Here is a 14,271-nt window from a genome sequence, read left to right on the forward strand (position 1 = left end):
GGTCCCTGTATTCCCTATCACATGGTCCCTGTATTCCCTATCACACGGGTCCCCGTATTCCCTATCACATGGTCCCTGTATTCCCTATCACATGGTCCCTGTATTCCCTATCACATGGGTCCCTGTATTCCCTATCACACGGGTCCCTATATTCCCTATCACATGGTCCCTGTATTCCCTATCACATGGTCCCTGTATTCCCTATCACATGGTCCCAGTATTCCCTATCACATGGTCCCTATATTCCCTATCAGTATGAAAAGTCGGCGGTCGGGATGCCCGCGGTCAGTATCCTGACGCCGGTATCCTGATCGTGGCAATGCCAACAGGGGTGCGTTAGGTACCGTAACCTCCCTCCCCTACCCCCTGTATTCCCTATCACATGGTCCTATATGCCCTATCACATGGTCCCTATATTCCCTATCACATGGTCCCTGTATTCCCAATCACATGGTCCTTATATTCCCAATCACACGGGTCCCTATATTCCCTATCACATGGTCCCTGTATTCCCTATCACATGGTCCCTGTATTCCCTATCACGCGGGTCCCTGTATTCCCTATCACATGGTCCCTGTATTCCCTATCACATGGTCCCTGTATTCCCTGTCACATGGTCCCTGTATTCCCTATCACACGGTCCCTGTATTCCCTATCACATGGGTCCCTGTATTCCCTATCACACGGGACCCTATATTCCCTATCACATGGTCCCTGTATTCCCTATCACACGGTCCCTGTATTCCCTATCACATGGTCCCTGTATTCCCTATCACACGGGTCCCCGTATTCCCTATCACATGGTCCCTGTATTCCCTGTCACACGGTCCCTGTATTCCCTATCACACGGTCCCTGTATTCCCTATCACACGGTCCCCGTATTCCCTATCACATGGTCCCTGTATTCCCTGTCACATGGTCCCTGTATTCCCTGTCACATGGTCCTAACCCCCCCCCCCTTTCCTGTTGCCTAACCTTTCCCACCCCGCAGCCTAACCCCCCTGGAGTGTGCCTAAACATAACCCCCCTCCCGCAGCCTAAACCTAAGTCAGCCGTTAATACTTACCGCCGAGATACTGACTGCCAGTATTCCATCGTATGGATCCTGATCCTTTCGGGATTCCGTCGTCGGTGTTCTAATGGCTTTCGGGATTCCCGTGTCGGTATTACGGCTGCCGGAATTCCGACAGCCGGCATCCTGAACCTATTCCAGACACATATATACATGGCGGTTTATTTTTTATCAGCAGCCAGTAAACCTATCAGTGTGAGTTTGGATGGGTGGAAAAGTGGCGTTCGATTATTTTAGATTCCCTGTATTTGGCAAGTTTACCCCTACCACCGCTAACAACAATGAAGTTTAAGTAAGAAACTCGCGCAAGGTACATGGCAAACATATAAACTCCACACAGATCAGCCATGACGGGGAGTTGAACTCATGACCTACGTTTGCATCATGTGCAGTTTGATACTTATCAGGACTGCATTTGCCTTTGCTGGCCCTGCCTGGCACTGTGTCATGTAACGGAGTGGCCCCACGCACCAGCCATTCACACTATAGTACAGAAACGTCTCGGCGTGGGAAATTTATATACACGTAGTCACATATGTACATTTGGTACACGGGTTTATTATGTATACCTCTTCAGCGCGCCTTACGGTACATTTAGATATAAGTCCTGGAACATGTAACAGTGTCTGATCTCAGCGGGATGTCTACGTCTGTCTACGTGTGGTTCCACCGGTGTTTAATAAGAGCCGACTGGTAGCGAAAAGTCTTGTCACACACCGTGCACTTAAAGGGCCTTTCTCCGGTATGAATCCGCTGGTGAACCACCAGGTTAGATTGCTGACTGAACTGTTTGCCGCATTCGCCACATGTGTAGGGACGCTCTCCGGTGTGTGTTCTGCGATGGACGGTCAGTTTGGACATTTTGATAAAGCACTTCCCGCACTCGGTGCAGGTGTACGGCCTGTCTCCCGTGTGCGTTTTCCTGTGCTCCGTCAGATGGGACCATTGGATGAAGGTCTTGTCACATTGGTAGCACTTGAAGGGCCGCTCCCCAGTGTGTGTCCTCAGGTGGACAACAAGCTTAGACTTCTCCAGGAAGCATTTGTCGCACTCGTGGCAGGAATACTGCTTGTCCGGTGGCAGGAGGGCTCCTAAATACTGACTCAATGGGGACCAAGGTAGGCAAGCGTCCTCACCCTCCTCCATGATATCTGGACCAGCCACGATATTGGCTGTCGGTGGCACCACAGTCAGAAGCCTACACTCTGTACTGTCAGACAGAGCATCACCATGGGTCGTTCTAAGGTCTAATGGTGGTATCTCCTCCTGCGATGTGTTCTTGTCCATATCTAGGTCCATTTGTGGTTGTGGATCATGGATTTTCAGATGGAGTTTAAGATTAGACTGCTGACTGAAGGCTTTACTGCACAGGGAGCAGTTGTAAGGCTTCTCTCCCGTGTGCGTTCTCTGGTGGACTACAAGAGCATAGTGGTAACTAAAGCTCTTCTCACAGTCACTGCATTGGAAGGGCCTCTCTCCAGTATGAGTCCTTAGGTGAACCACTAGGTTGGACTGCTGGCTGAAGCTCTTGTCGCACTCCGTGCATTTATACGGCTTTTCCCCGGTGTGAATGCGGAGGTGGACAATCAGTTTGGACATTTTAATGAACTTCTTCTCGCACTCCGTACACTGGAATGGCCTGTCTCCGCTGTGGGTTCTCTGGTGTTCCACCAGATTTGATGGGTAGTGGAACGCCTTATCGCACTGGTCGCACTTATGTGGCTTATTCCCGGTGTGGATCCTCAAATGCTCCGTTAGGTGGGACCTCTTGGTGAAGCTTTTCCCACACTCCGTGCACTTGAATGGTTTTTCCCCTGTGTGCGTCCTGTGGTGCTCAATAAGCTTGGATTGTTGGTTGTAACTCTTCTCACACATCGCGCACTTGAATGGCCTTTCCTCTATGTGACACTTCTTGTGGACAACCAGCTGGGACCTTTTCATGAAGCTCTTCCCACATTCGAAGCATTTGAAGGGCCTCTCACCGGTGTGTGTCCTTTGGTGCAGAGACAGGACCGATAGGTTACTAAAGGTTTTATCACAGTTATTACACTTAAATAATTTACCCGTGGGGTGAACGGGCTGTGGGGCAACCACGGCAACCTGCTGCTTCCCCACATCACCTGTGCGTCTATCCTGCACCTTCTCCTGATCATGGCTCTGCTTGTGGGCTGCGAGGTGGGACCAGCTGCCAAACACCTTCTTACACTGAACACAGGGGTGAGCCTTCCTACTCAGCGGGGGCTTCCTATGTTTACATGTGACGTCTCCATTCATTGGACATTCCGGACAGCTGTAAGGAACGTTATGGAGTGTTTGGTCTCTTCGGGCTTCCTCTTTCCATGTCCACTTTTCTGCACCACCATGTAGTTCCAGTTCTGAAATGACAAATTGGGAATTCAAGACCCCACATCCACCTTTCACCTAAAATAATTTTGCATCATAAACCAGGAGAAATAGAGCATAAGGATCTAGGTTTCTGCTTATATAGTAGGAAAAAAAACACTCCCTAAATTGGAAGACATGTCCTTCTAAAAATCATTAAGGGTGTAATAAATGGCCTCTTACCCAATTGGGCTGCCGTATAATGCATGATACACGTGTCATCTCCAGTAAAGAGCCTTCGTGGAGGAGAGGCCTGGCGATACTGGTACCCTACGAGAAATATAAAACTTTTATTGTATATAATATACAGTATGTCACAATAGAGCTTCAATAATTTCCACCAAAGATGACAGCTCATGTTCTTATTAATTTGAACAGAGGTGCCAACATAAGGTGACGCCTTTCTCATGGATGAAACTATAGTTAAGATTATCTACGGTAACGAGGTAATCACCAGACAATTCACGGTGACTCTATAACAATAATTACTGTATATAGAAGAAACACAAATCCCTAATCCTGCACTGTATAAAAATCTGCCTGAGCACCATCCTCAGGTCCTCTGACCGCAGCGACAGACAGTCCTCCACTCTATACCTAGTTCCTTACCCAATCACAGCACAGCCTCCACTCTATACCTAGTTCCTTACCCAATCACAGCACAGCCTCCACTCTATACCTAGTTCCTTACCCAATCACAGCACAGCCTCCACTCTATACCAAGTTCCTTACCCAATCACAGCACAGCCTCCACTCTATACCTAGTTCCTTACCCAATCACAGCACAGGCTCCACTCTATACCTAGTTCCTTACCCAATCACAGCACAGCCTCCACTCTATACCTAGTTCCTTACCCAATCACAGCACAGCCTCCACTCTATACCTAGTTCCTTACCCAATCACAGCACAGCCTCCACTCTATACCTAGTTCCTTACCCAATCACAGCACAGCCTCCACTCTATACCTAGTTCCTTACCCAATCACAGCACAGCCTCCACTCTATACCAAGTTCCTTACCCAATCACAGCACAGCCTCCACTTTATACCTAGTTCCTTACTCAATCACAGCACAGCCTCCTCTCTATACCTAGTTCCTTACCCAATCACAGCACAGGCTCCACTCTATACCTAGTTCCTTACCCAATCACAGCACAGCCTCCACTCTATACCTAGTTCCTTACCCAATCACAGCACAGCCTCCACTCTATACCTAGTTCCTTACCCAATCACAGCACATCCTCCACTCTATACCTAGTTCCTTACCCAATCACAGCACAGCCTCCACGCTATACCTAGTTCCTTACCCAATCACAGCACAGCCTCCACTCTATCTAGTTCCTTACCCAATCACAGCACAGCCTCCACTCTATCTAGTTCCTTACCCAATCACATAATAATAATAATAATAATAATAATAATAATAATGTTAATTATATAGCACTTTTCTCCTACTAGGACTCAAAGTGCTTTACATTTGCATTTACAGTACAAAATACAAAACAAGCGTAACAGTAGATATTAGTGCAATGCGTTAGTAAATAGGCAAGTCTTTAGTCTATTTTTGAAGTATTCTAGAGTAGAGGCTTCTCGAACTGTGCGTGGAAGAGAGTTCCATAGAGTCTGAGCCACATGGCTAAAAGCTTGACCCCAGATGAATTCTGGGAGATTCTAGGTACTGTCAGTAGTCATTCATCTACAGATCGTAGTAATTGAGTGGGGCAGTATGGAATCCGGAGCTGCGTCAGGTACCTAGGGCCCTGGTCATGTAGTGCTTTGAAAGTCAGCAAGCCAATCTTGAAGATGATTCACCATCTTACAGACAGCCAGTGACGGGAGTATAGGATGGGTGTTATGTGGCTTGAATGGGTGGAATTCTTTTGCTGTGAGACCAAAGTAGAAGGCATTACAGTAGTCTAGGCATGATGATATAAATGCATGTATGACTTTAGGCAGGTCTTCTGAGGGAATTAAGTACTTGATTCTGGCAATGTTCCTCAGGTGAAAGAATGAGGATTTGATTGTGGCTGATACCTGATGTTTAAGTGTCAAGCCACCATCCAGGACAAAACCAAGATTCTGCACATGTTCAGTGTTTTGTAGTTCTGAACCCCCAAGTGTAAGTCCTGTCGGTTGGCTATGCTGCAGTCTTATCCTGTGACCTATTATAAGGACCTCTGTGTTATCAGGGTTCAGTCGCAGCCAACTGGCATCAACCACTCCTGGAGGACAGCTAGACAGCCATTTAGGGTTGTTATTGGGTTATCAGTACCTGGAGCAAAGCACAGGTACAGGTGTGTATCCTCTGCATAGCAGTGGTAGACTAGGCCATGACGTCTGATTATTTCACCCAGTGGTCGCACGTATATTGCAAAAAGCATGAGAGATAGTATAGAACCCTCTGGTACACCATTGGCGCTCAATTAGAATCCCATGGTCCATGGTGTCAAATGCTGCAGAGAGATCCAGAAGGATTAAGATTGAACAGTCACCTCTGTCTCTTGCCATCAGAAGATCATTAAGCATACATTCCAGGGCTGTGTCGGTGCTATGCCTTCTCCTGAATACTAACTGGAATGGATCATAAATAGCATGGGTTGACAGACATGTTTCTAGTTGAGTTGCAACCAATGACCTTTCCTAAAAAGGGAAGGTTTGATACTGGTCTGTAGCTGGTCATGCAGTCGGGGTCTAAATTAGATTTTTGAAGAAGTGGTCTGACAATTGCTTCCTTTAGGGGTTCAGGAAAAATGTTTGTCTGCAAATACAGGGCCAGTTATTTCCATACACCCTAATAGAAGCTTGGTTGAGGCAGGGTCTCCACTCTATACCTAGTGTCTTACCCAATCACAGCACAGCATCCACTCTATACCTAGTTCCTTACCCAATCACATCATAATATCCACTCCATACCTAGATCCTTACCCAATCACAGCATGACCCCACTCTATAGGTAGCTCCTTACCCAATGACAGCACATCCCCCACTCTATACCTAGATCCTTAACCAATCACAGCACAATGGGGGTCATTCCGAGTTGTTCGCTCGGTATTTTTTTCTCGCAACGGAGCGATTAGTCGCTAATGCGCATGCGCAATGTCCGCAGTGCGACTGCGCCAAGTAAATTTGCTATGCAGTTAGGTTTTTTACTCACGGCATTACAATGTTTTTTCTTCGTTCTGCTGATCGTAATGTGATTGACAGGAAGTGGGTGTTTCTGGGCGGAAACAGGCCGTTTTATGGGTGTGTGTGAAAAAACGCTACCGTTTCTGGGAAAAACGCGGGAGTGGCTGGAGAAACGGAGGAGTGTCTGGGAGAACGCTGGGTGTGTTTGTGACGTCAAACCAGGAACGACACTGACTGAACTGATCGCAGATGCCGAGTAAGTCTGGAGCTACTCAGAAACTGCCAAGAAGTGTCTATTCGCAATTCTGCTAATCTTTCGTTCGCAATTTTAATAAGCTAAGATTCACTCCCAGTAGGCGGCGGCTTAGCGTGTGCAAAGCTGCTAAAAGCAGCTTGCGAGCGAACAACTCGGAATGACCCCCAATATCCACTCCATACCTAGATCCTTACCCAATGACGGCACAGCCTCCATTCTATAGGTAGCTCCTTACCCAATGGCAGCACAGCCTCCATTCTATAGGTAGCTCCTTACCCAATGAGAGCACAGTGTCCAGGTTCTCCTGCATGACTTGCTTGTAGAGCTCTTTCTGCCACTCCTCCATATGGCACCATTCGTCCTCTGAGAAATACACCGCCACCTCATCAAAGGACACGGGGACCTGGAACAGGCAGCAGAAATGGTTCGGATGATGCAATAGACAGTGTAAGAGGGTGCGAGCATGGACCAGCAGGTGATCCCCAGTCGCCCTCCGATGTATAATTAGATTTATTTATCTACTGTTGTGCATTTAGCACGTGTCACATGACGTCTCTGCAGCGGTGTCATATGGAGGGGTTCAGCACTGGCAGAGGATACAGGAGCCAGTAATCCCATTACAGCAACATATAAGATACAGGTAGAAAGTTATACACAAGTCGGCCACAAGTAGACTCGCGTTGTGTGAATGGAGATGATTCAGAGATGTACACAACCCTGATGGTTTACATGATCTCCGATGTGCACTGTGCTGTACACGCGCAGGACCCGTTCTACACATGTTGTCGGACGCAGTGCTCCCTAAGCCGCAGCCTAATTGCAGGTTGCGGCCATTTGGAGGTGGGGCCTAAGTCAGGGGTGTCGGCCCCAACTTCTGGGAGTGACAAGGTCACTGTCTGCATCTTCCGACACACATTTACTGACCTCGGCTACGGAGCTGAGACGGCCAATGGTTGCGATTGTGAGCCGATGCTGGGTCTTTTTGGATTCGGCACTCAGATCTGCGATAGCGGCAAAGGGCACACGCCTCCTGCAGCATTACGCATCACTACTGCGTCCGTCTCTGAATCAGGCTCTAAATGCAGATCTTCTCCCGTATGACGACCTGTACACATCTATGAGCCGCCCGCTCGGTTTCCTGGCTATTATCGGAGCTCTGGCGCCAGCCTTGTCCGTGGTGCAAGAAATCAGATGGATATATGTGTGTGTGCAACTCAACCACGCCAAGAATCCAGTCTACAGACCCTCACTCAGCTCACCCTGCACGCAAACACCCCACTGTCGCCTAGTACCGCCCATTCAGCCACAATGCAGACGTGCACGACCTGAATCACCCGAAGATGCGCACGCTCGGATACGCAGCATGTGTAGGGGGTGATTCAGATTTGCGTTTTTGCACAGCGGGCGAACAGGTACTAACAGCACATGGGGTATATTTACTAAAATTCGTATTTGTGTCGATTTGGAGGGAGATTAAACACGAATGACATCGAATGTGTGAATTTGCAACTTTTTGAATTTTTTACGCCTCATTTACTATGCTGTCGTATTCTGTATTTTCGTTTTTTCCTATGTCGATGTCATTCGTAATTTCGGACAGTGTTTTACGGGAGTGAATAGTAAAACACTGCCGACATTAACACAATGAATCTCGGCCGGATCTGTGAGATCCGTGCAGGGCTTCATTGTGCACCTTTAAAAAAAAAAATAAAGTGTTAAAAATCACGAAAAAAATTGCGTGGGGTCCCCCCCTCCTAAGCAAAACCAGCCTCGGGGTCTTTGAGCCGGTCCCGGTTGTAAAAATATGGGGGGGAAATTGTCAGAGGTTCCCCCATATTTAAACAACCAGCACCGGGCTCTGCGCCTGGTCCTGGTGCAAAATATACGGGGGACAAAAAGCGTAGGGGTCCCCCGTATTTTTTGAACCAGCACCGGGCTCCACTAGCCAGATACATAATGCCACAGCCGGGGGACACTTTTATATTGGTCCCTGCGGCCCTGGCATTAAATCACTAACTAGTCACCCCTGGCCGGGGTACCCTGGAGGAGTGGGGACCCCTTAAAGCAAGGGGTCCCCCCCCTCCAGCCACCCAAGGGCCAGGGGTGAAGCCCGAGGCTGTCCCCCCCATCCAAGGGCGGCGGATGGGGGGCTGATAGCCAAGTGTAAAAATGAAGAATATTGTTTTTTGTAGCACTACTACAAGTCCCAGCAAGCCTCCCCCGGAAGCTGGTACTTGGAGAACCACAAGTACCAGCATGCGGTGGAAAAACGGGCCCGCTGGTACCTGTAGTACTACTACAAAAAAATTACCCAACAAAAAACTGAACACACACACCGTGATAGTAAAACTTTATTACCTACATGCATACCGACACACACATACTTACCTATGTTCACACGAGGCTCGGTCCTCTTCTCCATGTAGAATTCACGGGGTACCTGTGAATAAAATTATACTCACACAATCCAGTGTAGCTTCTGTCCTCTTCTACTTGTAATCCACGTACTTGGCAAAAAAACAAACCGAAAAACCCGAACCACACACTGAAAGGGGTCCCATGTTTACACATGGGACCCCTTTCCCCGACTGGCGGGACCCCCCGTGACTCCTGTCAAAGAGGGTCCCTTCAGCCAATCAGGAAGCGCCACGTCTTGGCACTCTCCTGATTGGCTGTGCGCTCCTGAGCTGTCAGTCAGGCTGCGCACGGCAGAGATACAATGTAGCGCATAGGCGCTCCATTGTATCCAATGGTGGGAACTTTGCGGTCAGCGGTTGACCGCGAGTAACCTCAACCGAGCTGGTTATGCTTAGGAGGGGGGACCCCACGCAATTTTTTTTTCCAGATTTTAAACACTTTCCCACCCCTTCCCACTGATAAACATGCACGGATCTCATGGATCCGGGCATGACTATCAGAACACGGTAAAAAAAAAGCAGGTCTGTTTTAAAACTGCTTTTTTTTTTACGATTTGGATTTTTTCACGGCAGTGTTTGGCTATTGCCGGCAGCGTTTGTGAAATAGAATTTTTAGTAAATTACCAAGTTGATTCAAATAACAGGCGTATTTGACCGATGGTGTATTCATTCGTATTTTTTTACTTTGACTTCCAAAAAAATACGAATGCCCTCATCACTGCCGAGATTTTAGTTTAGCAAATTCCCAAGATGACACTTTGAAGAAAAAACACCAAATCGGTCAAAATCGGGACCTTAGTAAATATACCCCCGTGTGTATGCAGGCGCGTCAGACAGCTACAACGGGCATCGCCGACCAGCGACAGGTTGGTGCGAAATTTCAAATTGCACAGGAGTACGCAAGGTGATTGACAGGAAGAGGGCGTTTGTGGGTGGTAATTGACCGTTTACTGGGAGTGTCAGGAAAAACGTAGGCGTGCCCAAGTGTTTTCAGGGCAGGCGTCTGACGTCAGCTCTGGCCCCGATCAGCCTGTTCTCATCGCACTGTGGGGGTCATTCCGTGTTGATCGCTCATTAATGGTTTTTTTGCAGCGTTGCGATCAGATAGTCGCCGCCTATAGGGGAGTATTTTCGCTTTGCAAGTGTGCGATCACATGTGCAGCCAAGTGGTACAAAAAACAGTTTGAGCAGTTTCTGAGTAGCCCAGAACTTACTCAGCCGCTGCGATCACTTCATCCTGTCCGGTCCCGGAATTGACATCAGACACCCGCCCTGCAAACGCCTCGACACGCCTGCGTTTTTCCAACCACTCCCAGAAAACGGTCAGTTGCCACCCACAAACGCCTTCTTCCCGTCAATCTCCTTGCGATCGGCTGTGCGAATGGATTCTTCGTTAAATCCATCGCTCAGCAACGATCCACTGTGTACCTGTACGACGCGCCTGCGCATTGCATACGCATGTGCATTAGTGACCCGATTGCTGCGCTGCAAAAAACGCTTGCGTGTGAACAGGTCAAAATGACCCCCTGTAGGAGTAAGTCCTGGACTATGCAGAGACTGCACACAGTGGATATTAGCAGCTCGGCGTACACATGCGATCGATCACACACTTGCACGGCAAATTTACACTCCCCCTGGGGGCGGCAACTATCTAAACGCAGGACAGCAAAGTTAGCAGCCCAGCGATCAGATCTGAATGTCCCCCATAGTGCTAAAGATCACAAGACGTATTTGTGTGTAAGTCTGCGTCGCCCCTAACGCTGTGACTCAACGCAGCTACTGAGTCCTTACACAGAGACAGAGGTCTGCTTTTAACTAGACCAGGGGTAAGCACTCCAGCTGCTGAGGAACTACACATCCCAGCATGCCCTGCCGCAGGTTTAGCTTGCCCTAACAGCAAAACTGTGGCAGGGCATGCTGGAATGTGTAGTTCCACAGCAGTTGGATGGCCAGAGGATACTCACCCCTGAGCTAGACATCATTCAGCACATTTTACCTACAGATAGATTAAACGTAACGCCGGGCGCCACAACCGCTGCAGAAGCGCCAAATCCGGAATACCCTAACAGAAGCGCCATCTTTACGCCCATTTATCTATCTTGTCTGACACAACTCATTTTGGGGGGGCATCAGATTTCTAAGGGCAATTATTAGATGCGCTCTGTTGCTGTATATGCAATAAGGAATCTTTTTTTGGGGGGAAGATATTATGGTCGAGATGCCGGGATAAGAGTCCGTACCAGTGATCAGTAAGAAGTAAGGCGATTGCGCACTTCGTACCGGGGTACGCTACTGCGTAAACGCTGACAGACTATTTTCTCTGGATTTCCCTCAGGTTAGTGTTAATAAATACTAATGAGAACCATAAATAACCCCGAGTAAGATACAGAAAGCAGTCTGATATTAAACCAACGTTAAGTCATTTCAATTCCTATACGTGATTAAACAGTTTGTAGCCTATTGTATCCGCCAACTGTCCCTAATTTCCTGGCCGGGAATGGCGGCTGTAATTTCCCAGCAACTGCGCAGTGCAGCCATGTAATTATTACCATTAGGGGTCGGGCAGGACCGGAGACGGGGGGGGCAATGGGGACACCTGTACCGGGCCCCAAGGATCAGAGGGGCCCCAAGTCTATGCCACTTAGTGTCCGGCAGGGATGTGAGCAGGGAGTCATCATGGAGTTATTGGGGAGAGACAGACCGTGGTGTGTGTGGGGGAGGACGGAGAGATATACATATTTATATATCTGTATACTGTAGATAAATAAAAACATGTATATTTATTGAATAACAGTTTATTATATAGCGCAGAAAATTCTGTTGCTCTGAGGGGGCCCCAGAGATATCACTGTACCGGGCCCCAGAGATATCACTGTACCGGGCCCCAAGATGTCTGTTGCCGGCCCTGGGGGTGGGCATCGGACATGGCTATACAGTGGCCCAATTCCTAATGGACACAGGCAGTGCGATATATCGGCCGGTGTGAGAATGACCCTGCTTGTACGCCAGAGCGCGTATGCAAATTAGCAATTTGATTTACAAAAAAATTGATTATCCCCTGATGATAAGGGATTGATACGTAATGATCCCATTAGGAGGCGGCTCTCTGATCGCCCATCCCTACTGTAAAATACTGGGTCACTCAGAATCATAATTTGCTGTTTGGAAGAGGAACGTCGTTTTAAAAGCAAAAAAATATGTTCAAATGAAATGCTGGGGATTGTAGTCCTCCACTGCCTTTCATGTTACTCGATTAGACGTTGTGGCTCAGTGGCCAAGTGCCCCTGGAAAGTAATACTACTTATTACAGATGTACAGTCTGTGTGGTGAATAAGGGGTTAATAAAACTCACAGTCCCCAGCGCTGAGCTGAACATCATTAACCGCTTGTAGGAGACACCAATCCTGAGGCTAGAGGCAGCGCAGATCCAGGGGCGACGCCGCCAGGTCAGGAGGGAGAGCCAGCCGTGCCATAGAAGAATCCCCAGCAAATCCTTGAGCCAGTGCTCACTCCTATACTCTCCTGTCTCTCTGTCACATGACTGGTTGCTTCCTGCTGGCTGCCAGAACTACAAGTCCCACAAGGCCTTGCAGGCTGGCGGCCATTCCTACTGTGCGGGCCAGGCTGGGACTGCATCATCCCCCACCCTGCACAATGGGAACACGGCCATTTATCCTCCTGTACGCATAGTCCTGGATTACTGGGATTAAACCTGGGACAAACACATGTTCTATCTATTATCTCCTAGAAGCAGCTAGAATGAAGTAGAATTTGATTGGTTGCTATGAGCAACATCACCAGTTCTAAAAAAACTCCCACCTTAGTAAATTTACCTCAGTCTATGCATAGACGCGTTTACATGTGCTCAGGGCAGACTAGATGGGTCAAGCGGTTCTTATCTGCCATCAACTTCTATCGGCTAAATGTAGTACTCCCAGTATCAGGGGTGCCGCAATTTGTGCCAGTCTGACCGTAAAGCAGCGATAATTTACACAGCAAGTGTGGCTGTCTCTGCAGTGTTGGGCTTAGTAAATACCAAACCTGCCGCTTAGTAAATTTCCCCCTAAGGGCCCAATCTAAGGGCCTGATTCAGACCTGATGCTGCTGTGCATTTTCGCAATCAGGCATTAACTGCGCATGCGCGTCGGCCAACAACAACGGTCATCGCCGGTCAGTGACAGGATGGTGCGAAAATTGAATTTACACGGGCGTTCACAAGGTGATTGACAGGAATCGGGAGTTTGTGGGTGGTAACTGACCGTTTACTGGGTGTGTCAGGGAAAACGCAGACGTGCCCAAGCGTTATCAGGGAGGGTGTGTGACGTCAGCTCCGGCCCCCGATCAGCCCGTTCTCATCGCACTGTAGGAGTAAGTCCTGGGCTGCGCACACACTGGATTTTTGCAGCTCGGCGTACACATGGGATCACACAACGAATATACACTCCCCCTGGAGGCGGCGACTATCTGATCACAGGACAGCAAAGTTAGTAGCCCCGCAATCAGGTCTGAATCCCCCTAAGGCTGTAAGGGAACCCAATCTGCAGGAGCAATCACGTTTCCAGCATTTTCATCTTCAGAAACGTTCACTCTTACCTCCATAGAGATACAGCAATCATCGTTACACTCCAAGGGCTGGCTGTAATTTCGTCCAAGATGGCAGTGTCCCGCAACCGTCCGCGGGGCACTGGAGCCAGCGGGTGGGACAGCAGGACAGTGCCTGGAATGTGGGATTGTCTCCCGCTGGATTAGGGGCGATTGGGAGGTATGAGTCCCGCGGCATATTTATCACAGTCTGCATCTCAGACACGGATGGGTTGTGATAAAATCGCATTGCGATAATTGAATACATTGCAGGGGTATATCAACTATCACATGCAGGGACAGAAGGTTGTGAGAAGGTTCTGTACCTGCAAATCCGCTTACACACTTCTCTGGGTGGTTTTGGGGGTGAAAAATATCCTGCCACTGTACCACGCATGTGCTGCTGCCAGCTACCCCCCTCCCCCCTTCTGATTACAC

General features: G+C 48.6%; 1 protein-coding gene across 1 annotated transcript in view; it reads right to left on the bottom strand.

The window, feature by feature from the left end:
• Positions 1 to 1,610: 1,610 nt before the first annotated feature.
• Positions 1,611 to 14,271, bottom strand: part of LOC134929702 (uncharacterized) — a 56,907-nt gene continuing 44,246 nt past the window's right edge. Inside the window, exons 4-7 of the mRNA XM_063925280.1 lie at positions 12,605 to 12,820; positions 7,112 to 7,238; positions 3,638 to 3,724; positions 1,611 to 3,447 (exon numbers count right to left, since the gene is read on the bottom strand). Of these exons, the coding sequence (XP_063781350.1) occupies positions 1,727 to 3,447; positions 3,638 to 3,724; positions 7,112 to 7,238; positions 12,605 to 12,820 (2,151 nt within the window). The 3' untranslated portion in view covers positions 1,611 to 1,726. The remainder of the gene's footprint in view (positions 3,448 to 3,637; positions 3,725 to 7,111; positions 7,239 to 12,604; positions 12,821 to 14,271) is intronic.

The sequence above is a fragment of the Pseudophryne corroboree genome, chromosome 5 (genome assembly GCF_028390025.1).
Source record: "Pseudophryne corroboree isolate aPseCor3 chromosome 5, aPseCor3.hap2, whole genome shotgun sequence".
NCBI classification, from domain to species: Eukaryota; Metazoa; Chordata; class Amphibia; order Anura; family Myobatrachidae; genus Pseudophryne; species Pseudophryne corroboree.